Source organism: Callithrix jacchus, chromosome 1, assembly GCF_049354715.1.
Source record: "Callithrix jacchus isolate 240 chromosome 1, calJac240_pri, whole genome shotgun sequence".
Classification (NCBI taxonomy): domain Eukaryota; kingdom Metazoa; phylum Chordata; class Mammalia; order Primates; family Cebidae; genus Callithrix; species Callithrix jacchus.
The window spans coordinates 155,687,283-155,700,203 of record NC_133502.1 but is presented as its reverse complement, the minus strand read 5'-3'; the positions used below and the strand labels follow the sequence as shown (position 1 = coordinate 155,700,203).

The 12,921-nt window shown below is 35.2% G+C and overlaps 1 protein-coding gene across 2 annotated transcripts in view; it reads right to left on the bottom strand.

Annotated features, from left to right (window-relative positions):
- Positions 1 to 247: 247 nt before the first annotated feature.
- RAD23B (RAD23 nucleotide excision repair protein B) overlaps positions 248 to 12,921 on the bottom strand; it is a 45,800-nt gene continuing 33,126 nt past the window's right edge. For both annotated transcript variants that reach the window (XM_035253959.3, XM_035253962.3), the window contains 5 exons: positions 12,352 to 12,479; positions 8,787 to 8,922; positions 6,948 to 7,075; positions 6,004 to 6,174; positions 248 to 1,605 (listed from right to left, as the gene is read on the bottom strand). In XM_035253959.3, coding sequence (XP_035109850.2) covers positions 1,492 to 1,605; positions 6,004 to 6,174; positions 6,948 to 7,075; positions 8,787 to 8,922; positions 12,352 to 12,479 — 677 coding nt within the window. In that variant the 3' untranslated portion in view covers positions 248 to 1,491. The remainder of the gene's footprint in view (positions 1,606 to 6,003; positions 6,175 to 6,947; positions 7,076 to 8,786; positions 8,923 to 12,351; positions 12,480 to 12,921) is intronic.

The window sequence follows — 12,921 nt, the reverse complement described above, 5'->3', positions numbered from 1 at the left end:
TATTGAGGAATTATAGAGAGAGAAATCTGTACAAATTCATCTTCTTACTCAGTATCAGATGGTTTAAAAAAACAAAAAACAAAAACAACCCAAATTATTTCTTTAAATACTCTTATTTATACTCAGGAAAACAGATTTGAAAAACTGAACAAGTAGACATCTGTCCCGTTTATGATCAAATAACAATGCCAATGAAGGAGATGCAAAGAAAAAACTGAGATGAAAAAATCCAAATAAAAGCCAACACTGCTATTAAGATTTTTCTTTTAATATGCCATGAGATATCTTGATTGTATATTTTCCAAAGTACTTTCCAGCCACATTCTCCCAGCCCTTCCAAAAGATTCTGCCAGTCTTTCCAATGCAATAAAAGATGCTGGATTATAGTTTTGTCTACCATCTCTTTTTGAAAGCAATATACTAATGATTTTAATGGTAATACACTCTTATCTAATAAAGAAACGCATTTACAAATAACAGAAACCCAGTTTTGAAACATTTGCATTAATTTTGAACTGAATCAGCATTTTGTGAATTTTTCTAAAAGGCAGCAGTTTGACTCACGACTTGCTGATAAACACATTTCTGCTGAGGGAAGGGGAAAAGACGGAGAGTGAATGCTGCATTTCTCCATTGGCCCCAAAAGTGCTAATTTCACAAAGGGATACATCAAAAGCAAACATGCAATGGTTGTTTTAAAACTTTTACTGCAAGGTAACAATGAAGTAAACAGTAATTAGACACCTACCAATTTTTCCCCAAAACAAAACAAAAAAAAAATGTAAACAGGAAAGTAACTCTGCCTATACTTGTACAGCTTCTCAAATCATGTTAGAAGGGTCTCACATTCAATGATCAAGAAATTTTAAAATAGCAGTAATTATTTTCATTTTAAGAAAAGGTTCCCTTTCTCCCCTCCCACCCCAAGTATTTAACATGAAAGAATGGGCTTCCTTAAACATTAATTTTATACTTATTTTTTGAAGCAGCAACAATTAACCATCAATAATTTGGCATTTCTGTTTACAGTCGCTACAAAAATTTTTTAAATTTCACAAAGCCATTATCCAGTGTTGCCATGAAACAGAGACTGTAAATTCTAGGTAGCTATGATTCTTTCTGAAACCAATGTTAAGTCAAAGAAATATAAAGCAGGGCATTACACTAAGTTTCTGGATCTAGTACACTAAAAAGAGTGAAACCTAGGAAAAGTTACCTACTGTTTTACAGAAGAAATAAAGACCTGCAAAAGCTGCTTTTTGGTTGTATAATATTTTACACACTGTGTGGAGTTGCGGCATCTGCTAACTGAAGCAGACATGCACTGTATTTATCCCTGCCCTATATCCTAGAGCCCTCCCTCCCCACCCCCAACAATCTACTACCTTATACCAAGTATTGTGGATATGAGCCCAAGTTCATCCCAGACAATCCAGTGAACAAGTTAGTGTAATGCACTGGTGTGAAGTGTGAGATATAAAAAAGTCCCTTTCAATCTTCATCAAAGTTTTGCTGTAGAAGAAAATTGGCAGCCAAATTTTCATTCTTCTCACAAGCAAAATATGCTTGGATCACAAGTCCTTCGGGAAATCCTAATGCCTTTAACTGGAAGAAAAAGGGAAAAAAATATGTTAAGTCCAACACACCAATTATGGCACATTTAATTTTATCCAGATCATTACTCAAAAACATACTGCAACCAAAAAAAGCTCTTGAGAATTTTACATGAATTCATCTCTATCTGAATATGGATTTTCTGCCCAAACCAAGGGGTTAGATGGAATCTAGACCCTTTCCTTTACTAATCATGTAATAAAAAAAAAAAAAAAAAAAAAAAAATCTTTGTTTCTAGTTAAAGCTTAACAGATACTATGCTAATACTCTTTGGCCTAATTAAAAATTAGCTGCTAATTGCTATAGTTTAAAAATAAATGACCCTACAGAAACATGTAAATCAAATGGCTTCTAGTATATTAAGAGTGAAGATAAGGATGACAGTACCTGGAGTATAGTTTAACCACCTCACCTAATTATTGTACAGTAAAAGCAAATGCTTTATTTATTAACGCCAATTCATGTCTTTCATTTGGATCAAACATCAATCTCCTTGTTTTATTCAACACTCCATACTAGAAAAACAGGTGACCAATAGTAATACATGATACATTTTGAAGACAGTGTTCTATTTATATCTGCTTAACAGTTACAGCATTTTAAATGGTGATGCCAGCTACTTAATTTCATTTTCCCAGTCTACTAACAATCATTTGTGACGATACTGCCTTTAAAAACTCAGCCAGCCTGGGTAACAAAAGCGAAACTCCTTCTCAAAAAAAACACAAAAACAAAAAAAAAACTCAGCCAAATGTCACCATCCTCAATTGTCTTAATCACCTTGTGTTAGATCAGGGTTCCCAAACCCCCCAGCCCGCAGACCGGCACTGGCCATTGGTCTGTTAGGAACCAGGTCGCACAGGAGGCGAGCAGTGGACAAGCAAGTGAAGCTTCATCGTATTTACAGCCGCTCCGCATTACTCCCGTCTCCAGTCAGATCAGCAGCGGCATTAGATTCTCACAGGAGCATGAACCCTACTGCAAACTGCGCATGTGAGGGATCTAGGTTGTGTGCTCTCTATGATAACCTAATGAATGTCTGATGATGGGAAGTGGAACAGTTTCAATCCCAAAACCACCACCCACTCCACCTCTATTGGTAGAAAAAATGGTCTTCCACAAAACTAGTTCCTGGTGCCAAAAAGGTTGACAACTACTGTATTAGATTATTGATCTATGAAAGGAGAAGAAAATAAAAAATGAGTTATCCAGATTAAAGCTAGGATAGGTGAAGTAAAAGACAGGGTACAATCAACTGTCTGCTTCTACAAAACACAGTTTAGATTCAAAGACACAAAAGGGTTGAAAGTAAATTGACAGAAAAAGATATATACCGTGCAAATGGTAACCAAAAATGAGCTGGAATGACTACATAGATGAAATAGATTTAAGATAAAAATTGTTACTATAGATCAAAAGACATTTTATAATAAAGGATCAGGAAGACACAACAATTATCAACATATATAACAGAGCTGCAAAACTCATAAAAACTGAAATTAAAGGAAGAAACTGGCAATTACCAATAGTTGGAGATCTTTATATCCCCACCTTCAATAACAGACATAACAGCTAAGAAGACTTGACTATAAACCAGTTAGATCTATATTTATAGACCACTTAATAAGAACTACATTATATTCTTCTCCAGTATACATAGAACATTCTTCAGAAACACCATTAAGCACCTCAGTAAGTTGAAAAGTATCCAAAGTATGTTCTCTGATCATAATGGAATGAACTCAGAAAGCAAAAGAAGAAAATGTGGGAAATTCATAAACTTGTGGAACTTAACATAATCCTTAGAAACTAAACGGGAAATTAAAAAATATTTTGAGATAAAAGAAAGCAAAAACACATCATACTAAAACTTATGGGATGCTGCTATAGCATAAACACAGAAGGAACATTATAGCTGTTAAACATCTGTGCTAACAAAGATAAGATTATAATCCAATCTTTAACTAAAACTAAACAAAGACAAACCAAACTAAACCTAACCTAAAAAAGGAAGAACAAGAGAAAAAATAAAAATTGGAGAGACCTAAACAACAAAACCAAAAGTTATTTTTATTATTTAAAAAAAAAAATCAACGAAATTGAAAAACCTTTAGTTAAACTGGGAAAAAAACAAAAATCTTAGGACTCAAATTACTAAAATCAGGAATAAATGCAGGGACATTACTGCTTTATCAAAAGAATAAAATGATTATAAGGAAATACATACAATTGTATGCCAACAAATTGGATAACTCAGATAAAATAGACAAATTCCAAGACAAAACCACCAAAATTGACTCTAAAAGACATAGAAAAATGGAACAGACCAGTAACAAATGACTGAATCAATAATCACAAAACTTCCCAAAAAGCAAAGCCCATGCTCAGACTTCTGATGAATTCTATCAACTGTTCAAATAATTAACACCAATTCTTAATAAATACTTCCAGATAACAGAAGAGAATAATTCCCAACTCACTGTAGGAGGCCAGTATTACCCAGATACCAAAATCAGACAAAGACATCACAAAAAAACTACAGACCAATATTACTTATGAACAGATGTAAAAATCCTCAACAAAATATTAGCAGGCTAATTCCAGCAACATATAAAAAGGATTACGCATTGTGACCACTAAAATTTATCCTAGAAATGCAAGGTTGGTTCAATATACAAAAACCAATCAATGTAATAAAGCATATTAAAGGACAAAAACCACATGATCATTTTAGTAAAAATATCTGACAAAATCCAACACCTGTTGGACTGAACAGGTGTTGTGATGAACACCTGTTTTGATGAACACACTGAACAAACTAGGAACAGAAGAGACTTTCTTCAACCTGATAAAGGGCATCCACAAAAAACCCACAGATAACATCACACTTAGTGACGAAAGACTGAATGCTTTCCCCTAAGATCAAGAACCAGACAAGGATATTGGCTCTTGCTAGTCTAATAATATACTGGATTCTCTAGATAGGGCAATTAGACAAGAAAAAGAAATAAAAGCTATACATATTGGAAAAGAAGTAAAACTGTCTCTATTTGCAGATGACATGATCTTGTATATGGAAAATCCTAATGAACACAGACACAAACTACTTAATGAATAAATAAGAGTTCAAGAAGATTTTAAAGACAAAAGATCAATATACAAAATTATATTTTTATATAACTAGCAATGAATAATCTGAAAACGAAATTAAGAGAAAAATTCCATTTATAACAGCATCAAAAAGAATAACAATTCTTAGGAATACATTTAACGGTATTGCACAACTTTTACACTGAAAACTATAGAACACTACGGAAAGAAATTATAGAAAGACCTTATTATTAATCTGGAAATACTCCCCAAATTCATCTACAGAATAAAACAATCCCTATCAAGATCCCAAGCAGCTTTTTTTTTTTTTCTTTTACGGGAATCAGACAAGCTGATGTTAAAATTCATGCAAGGAACACAAAGGATCCAGAACAGCCAAAACATACCTTGGGAAACAATAAAATTGGAGTAACTAACACTTTCTAATTTCAAAACGTAATAGAAAACCACAGTGACTTTCTAAGTTAAAATGTACTTTATCTGATTTCCATGTCAAAACACTTTGTAATATAAGGAAGGGCAAGTACTACAATTCCTATGATTCCCTGTTATAGTAAAAATGAAGGAGAAAAAGAATGACTAATCATGACATAATAAAAGTTAGGTTACTGGAATCAGGAGAGCAGAGTTCTAATGTTTAATGTAAATAAAAATATAAGTAAAAATGAAAAATCTAGAAGTGGGTGTATAGGACTTTTTCTTCTTGAATTTTAACACATCAGTGAAATTATACCTTTACTGCTTGCCCTTTGGCTTCACAAAAGACAAGAAGAGGGAACAGGGATAAGAAGAGACAATCTTTACTGCAATCTATCTGTAAGGCAATGCTCGATTTGGCTCTGTCCATTAGAACTATCTCCAGCGAATGGAAAAGTTCTATATCAGTTCTATCCAATAGCAGACACTAACCCCATGTGACTTCTGAGCATTTGAAATAGGGCTAGTGTGACTAAGGAACTAATTTTTTTTTTTTTTTTTGAGACAGAGTCTCACTCAGCAGTGGTGCAATCTTGGCTCACTGCAATCTCTGCCTCCTAGGTTCAAGCAATTCTCCTGCCTCAGCCTTCCAAGCAGCTGAGACTACAGGTGCATGCCACCATGCCCAACTAATTTTTGTATTTTTATTAGAGATGGGGTTTTGCCATATTGGCCAAGCTGGTCTTGAACTCCTGACCTCAGGTGATCCGCCCACCGTGGTCTCCAGATGTGCTGAGATTACAGGCGGGAGCCACCGTGCCCTGCCAAGAACCAATGTTATAAAGTTTTACGTAAACTCACCCTTTCTATAGCTTCTTTTTCCTGAGGCGTTACTTGAATATAGTTCATATGACCACTTCCAGCTTCTGCAATTCCTCCACTGCCACCTCCACCTCCTCCTCCTTGACCGCCAGCTTCTTGAACTGGTTCATTTAACATCTGAATAAAATGCTCCTGGTGTTGGCTAATTTGCTGTGGTGATGTGAAGGACAGAGAAAAACAATACATTAAGTATCTGCAGGAAGAGGAATTCTAAATATTACTTAGAGAAAAAGCTATACTTTTACAAACATAATGTTTTAGTGATTCTGAATTATTCAGTTTTTGGAAGGATGTGATTTCTTGTACATTAGTAAAGAAATTCACTACTTTAGGGTAAACGGTGGAGAAATTCAAATTCCTAAGTATTCTGAGCCCCCTGCACTTAAAAAAAATCAACAAAACAAAACTAATGTAGAATTATAGAACTTATTCTTTATACTTGCATATATTTTTATCTTTCACACTAGTGTGCACTAAAATGCTGTACAAAATTTAAATACTTGGTGATCTGAGCATCAAAGAAGTCTCAAAGCTGTTTTTTTTAAGAGTAAGTATTCCTGTTGCTTAAAAGTTCCTAAGAAAAACGAACTAAGTAATAAGCTTGTGAAAAGTGATTTAAAGTTAGGCAGTGTCTTTGTTAAACAGCTTCCCAAATTCTTTAACATGTTAATATGTACTGGGAAATATAAAATGTTTCCCAAACTTATTATTTGGTCAAATTAAATTAACCCAACCTCCATATCCCAACTGTTTTTTTTTTTAGTACACCTGCCTAGATTACAATATTGTACTGAGTGTAGCTTGGGATAACACATTCACCATTCTCAAATACAGAGTTGGTGGGGAGGGGGAAGGATGTTCACAAACGTTTAAAAAATGTGATACACTCTAACCCACTTGTGAAACTGACACTGATTAGTCACCTGAAGTAATTGAGGATTCTCTCGACCTATCTGCTGCAGTAACGCTGGGAGCAGGGAAGGATTCTGTTGAATAATTTGTCTCATCTGTTGAAACTGAGGCTGATTCCGTAAAAATTCAAGGGGATGTCCTAAAATACACATAAACATTATTAAACAAAAGTCGTAAATACACATACAAAGAGTGGTTAAACAACACATTAAGACAGCAAACACTATCAAGTAAACAATTATCTGAGTTCTCAGATGTAATAAAACGAAGGAAACGAAATCTTCAAATTGTACCAACTTGCACTTGTACAGCAAAAATTACTCCTATTAGCAAAGTGAGTGCAGAACACTGACAGTAACAAACTTTCCTAAAATTGGCCTTGGCACTCGATATTATAAAATAATACTAGGAACTTGCCCCCTGCACATGTTCTATCAAAATGAAAAGTACTAAAAGTTGGTCCCGTTGCTTAAAAGTTCTTAAGAAAAATATATGCCACAACTAACAAAAACAAAAACTCACTTACTTTATAAACAATCAAACCCCCTTAAAGAACACAATCTGAGCTTGAATTCCTAGGAAATGCTAAACCAAAGAAGAGAAAGATATTTAATATTTAAAGTTTGAGGTCAGGTTTGCAAAGCAGGAGAAATCTTAATACAAACTTAGTTACATTAAGGAAGACTTTGGTTATTACCATTAAATTTCAAACATAAGCCGTATGGTAATCTAGTACTAATATATCTAGAGCTTTTCAGTCTAAAATCCATTCACAATAGTAAATGTTAATAATGCCAAATAAGAAATAAAATAAAATACAGAACTTGTGGCTTTTTCAAGGTGCCAGTACTTATCTGGTTGTTACAGGAAACCAAAAATTATACATAAAGAAAGTATGTTTTTGAGGTTACTAATGAATAAAAGAGAATTTTTAGATGTATGTTGTAATTTCCTATTCAGGAAGACAATCATTCAAATTAAAATAGTCACATCATATGGGTTTTTTGTTCTTCCTTATATAATACTAGCTTTATAGAGGAAGGTAATGAGATTTACAGACTATGTTACCTAATAAGTGCTGAAAGGAATAGGACCCCAAATCCAAAGCAAAGCTGTGGCCATCTCTTTCCACTACCATGCTGAATCTCAACAAACAGGCCTGTCCTCTGGAGACTACACAAAGCACTTAGTGACTTTTGCCATCCAGAGGTGACTATCATAATCAGAGCTAAGAAATGGATGAAAGAATGGCTTTTTCCAAAATCAACAGCTTACTTTATTAATATACACAAGAACAAATGAAGGAGAACACTACATAATTACTAAGCAGGCTCCAGGCTTTGCTCTACAGTCAGACCCATAGCAATGTGTGGGTATGGCCAGTACCCGAGTAAGGAAGACTTTGGTTATTAACATTTGACTTGAATGTTAGCTTTGCTTTCTCCTCCCAGACACAAGGTTTTAAACCTCTCAAGGTTTCATTTCCTTGGCTGTATAACTGCTAAAATCCTGCTGGCTTTGAAATCACATACACTTTGTAACATTTACGGAGAGAGTAAGAGACAAAGTGAGCAAACCCTTCTGAATGCCATTAGACATACAAACTGGAAAGCATCTCTTCCTTAGAACAAATACAACAATATGCCCTTTGACAAAATTGCAGCACTGATGTTTAATATCAGCAAGGATACCTTTTATATCCACTTGGGAGAGTTTCTTTTGGGCCTTTCTCAAACATTAGTTACACAACTGCTCTGGGAATGAACCTCATTTCTGAAGCATTTCAGATTAAATTATCTTACACTAATAATTCAGGGTCATTCCCTCTCCATCCAAAGATTCCAATTTACCTCCAGAACTTGTTGTTGTAGTCGTTGCTGTTGTAGTCGCTGCAGCTGCAGCCACTGCTGAAGACTGAGGCGCCCCAGTACTAGCTGCTTGAGGGGGGTCAACCACAGCCTGATTTTCTCTATCTCCAGGGATTCCCTAAAACAAAATTTCCAAGCTTTAAGATATCCCATCATGCAAAATTCAATATTATATAGAGTAAAAGATTTATAGTCTATTTAACATGTTATCTGATTTTCAAAAGCATCAAACAGATGCCTGCTTCAATTAAAAGTAAAGGATTATTAACCTGTATGGATTCAAATTAGATTAGAAACGACCTGGCTGCATTATAGAAAAACCCACATTGCTATAATAATGCAAAGCAGTACTGACCAACAGAACTTTCCATGATGATGGAAAAATAGTCTCTGTTGTCCAATTAGATGCCTACCAGGCACAGATAATTATTCTAGTTCGAAAACTATCTATACATGTACCTTCTTAAAACAGAACATAACCAAAGGTTTTAGTGCTACTTATTATTACTTCAGTTGACTTTTTAACTTCTTAGAAATCTTCATCAGCTGTTAGTGATGAAAAGGATTGAGTGTACAATCTTAGCTTAAGATAATCCAAACAAAGAAGTTTTGATGGGCGTCTTGACAGTTCTAAAATGACTCCTGGGGAAAAAATATTTTTCACCTCTGAAAACTAAATGGTTTCAATTTATTTTAAATCAATTTTGTGGTTTTTGAAAAATTAATTATTATTTTTTTTTTTGAGACGGAGTTTCGCTCGTTACCCAGGCTGGAGTGCAATGGCGCGATCTCAGCTCACCGCAACCTCTGCCTCCTGGGTTCAGGCAATTCTCCTGCCTCAGCCTCCTGAGTAGCTGGGATTACAGGCACGCGCCACCATGCCCAGCTAATTTTTTGTGTCTTTAGTAGAGACGGTGTTTCACCATGTTGACCAGGATGGTCTCTATCTCTTGACCTTGTGATCCACCCGCCTCGGCCTCCCAAAGTGCTGGGATTACAGGCGTGAGCCACTGCACCCGGCCGAAAAATTAATTTTTTATCAGTTACTTTCTGAGTGACACTTTCTCAAAGAAACACTTTACTCAAAAGTATCTCAAATTTATGATATACCTTCTGAGTGACAGTTTGTCAGTACCATGGATCAGTAGAGGAGATCCTCCTGCAAGTGTGTAGTATTTATCTTCTAAAGTTGTTGGAGCTTAAAACTGCATGCACTAAAATCTTTTAGGACACCCTATTTTGATGCACATGATTTGACAGACTTGTCATTTAAAATTTTTAAAAAGTCTTTATCACGTTCTTATAGATTCTGAAAAGAGGAGAACTAAGTATTAAAATTGAGTAAGATGATAAATGCTTCCATTTCCTAATAAGCCAGAAGCCAAAAGCAACAACATATAAAGGAGGAAGAGCAGGAATATGGCTGCATGCATTAGATGCCACTCCAGGCATCAAAACAAATGTTTCTGAGTGAGTTCACCAATTCAAACCCTTAACTTCAATGGGCAGTTATTTAAGTGGCAACAAACTACACATAAATTTAGGGTCCAGAGCATCCATCACATTCTGTTTAATTTATTAAACTAAAAAGTTAATCTTCATTGCTATATATCTACCTCTATTCTCACACATTACAACGCCTCTTATTAGATAAGGGATCAACATTTCTTCCTTCCATCCATTCAATTTACCTGTTAACTATTAACAGTTAAAGGCAGCTCCCCACCCCCGTCTATGAAACAAACAGCAAATATATAAAAAATATTTGTTATAAATTGTTTGATGAACTCATGTCTCATCTGTTTATTTGCATTTGATGCTATACAGCAGTTTTAGCATTTGGCAACTTTGGTGACATTGATTTCTTTATTTTATACCTCAAAACTCCATGTCCATTAGATCAAAATAACTGATACTGTTGAACTTATGCAGAATTCTAAAAATCAGATGTAAATGAAAGCCACTCCAAAAAACTAATACTTTTATACAATCTGTTTAGGCTATGTACTCCTCGCCAAATAAATTCACAACAATTATTAATTCTACACAAACTGGATAAACTGCCACCATTTAAAGACACTACTCAAGACGACAATGAAAAAGTGAATTGAAAAAGATAAAATAATATGCTAGGAAACCGTTTTGAGAACTTCACAAGCAAATGCATGGGCAATAAATGGTGGAGGCAGAGTACAGTTATGAGGCTTATATTGGACTCTTCTGAAACTAGCTAGCTACCTGAAAGGAGTTCCTAACAGAAGTATAAACTAGACACAAAGGAATGCGTTAAACTGTGGACATAATTCCCAAAAGAGTTAGACTCATGCAACTCTAAGATGATATTTGGGCAATTCAGACTTAGAAAAAATACTCCAAAACACCAAAAACAATTATAAGATAAAAATCTAAGATTTTTAAAAAGTTAATTCAGGCCGGGCACAGCAGCTCACGCCTGTAATCCCAGCACTTTGGGAGGCTGAGGTGGGCAGATCACAAGGTCAGGAGATCGAAAGTATTCTGGTTAACATGGTGAAACCCTGTCTCTACTAAAAATAAAAAAAATTAGCCGGCGTGGTGGCACGTGGTCCCAGCTACTTGGGAGGCTGAGGCAGGAGAATTGTTTAAACCCAGGAAGTGGAGGTTGCAGTGAGCTGAGATCACGCCACTGCACTCCAGCCTGGGTGACGGAGTGAGACTCCATCTTAAAAAAAAAAAAAAAAAAAAAAAAAGTTATTTCAATCACTTTAGCCTGTGTTACATCTGTAAAAATAGCAGACTTTCATCTTCATACCAAGGGTTTCAGTCAATGTCCACAATACTCTATTTCTCAAAAACTTTCATTACCAGTAAAAAAAAGATGACCTTATTCAAAAAGTCCCTCAACTCCTGACTATAAAAACAAATTCAAATGCCAATGGAACCAGGTAAGTAACATCATTCATTAAATGCATGATATTATATTGGTAACAGAGTGAATCAGAGGATAATGAATTAGAGTCCACAATCTAAAATATTTTCCTAAATCTCTTGCAAAAATCTGAAATCAAAGTTGTCCAGATAAATCAGAAATCTGTACTTCTATGTGAAATTTCCCAGTTTTTAAAAAGTTGGCAATTTATCACAGAAATATACACAGTATGAGCAAAAGAATTTGGCCTGGGCTTTCAAGCTTGAAATTTCTGCTCTGAATAATTCATGCATTGTGGTACCTAAAAAGCTACTACAATGTTGGACCACTAGATTAAAAATTTGCCCCTTACCCCCAACACATCCTTTGAGGATGACATTAACTGGGGTACAAGGTGCTATACCCCAACTGGACAGCCAGTCTTACAACTCATTTAGCCATGTTGTTTCTAACTAAAACCCAATCAGAATCTTTTAGAAAAGGTTGCATTTTATTAACACAAAATACTAACACAATAGGAAAAATAAAACTATAATGCATATCATCTATCAGTGATTGGTTAACTGGTCCTTTAAAATCTGTTTCTTTGACTTTGATCTTAAACAACTAGAATGGAGAAAAGTCAAACATGTTTCTTACCATTAAAAGATACTCCACTGCTCTGTCAGGGTTGTTGAAACTGGCTCTCAGGGCTGCAATTACTTGCTCTCGTTCATAGCCCATTGACATGATCTCAGTGACCATATTCTCATAAGACTGACCCGTCACTAAAAAGGGAGGGTAGACAAGAAAGAAAAGGAACATTTAATAAATAAGCATTCTCTATACATTTCTTGATTCATGTATACAACATTTCAGGCACTGCTGTGCTAGGAATACAAAGATGAGTAACAGTATAAATTACAACATATATTTATTAGGTAATGGTTCCCCAAAGATGCCCCTGGTTTGATCACTGGAACCTGTAAGTTAGTTACATGGCAAAAGGAATTGAGGTTATAGATAAAATTAAGGTTGCTTATCAGCTGACTTTAAGATAGAGACCTCATTCTGGATTATCCAGGTGGGTCCAACATAATGTCAAGAATCCTTAAGAGTAGTAGAAGGTGGCAGAAGAGAGGGTCAGAGAAACAGGTGTGAGGAGAAGACAAAAGCAGGATGAGAATGGAGAAAAGTCCAGTCTCTGCTATGCTGTTGCCTTTGAAGATG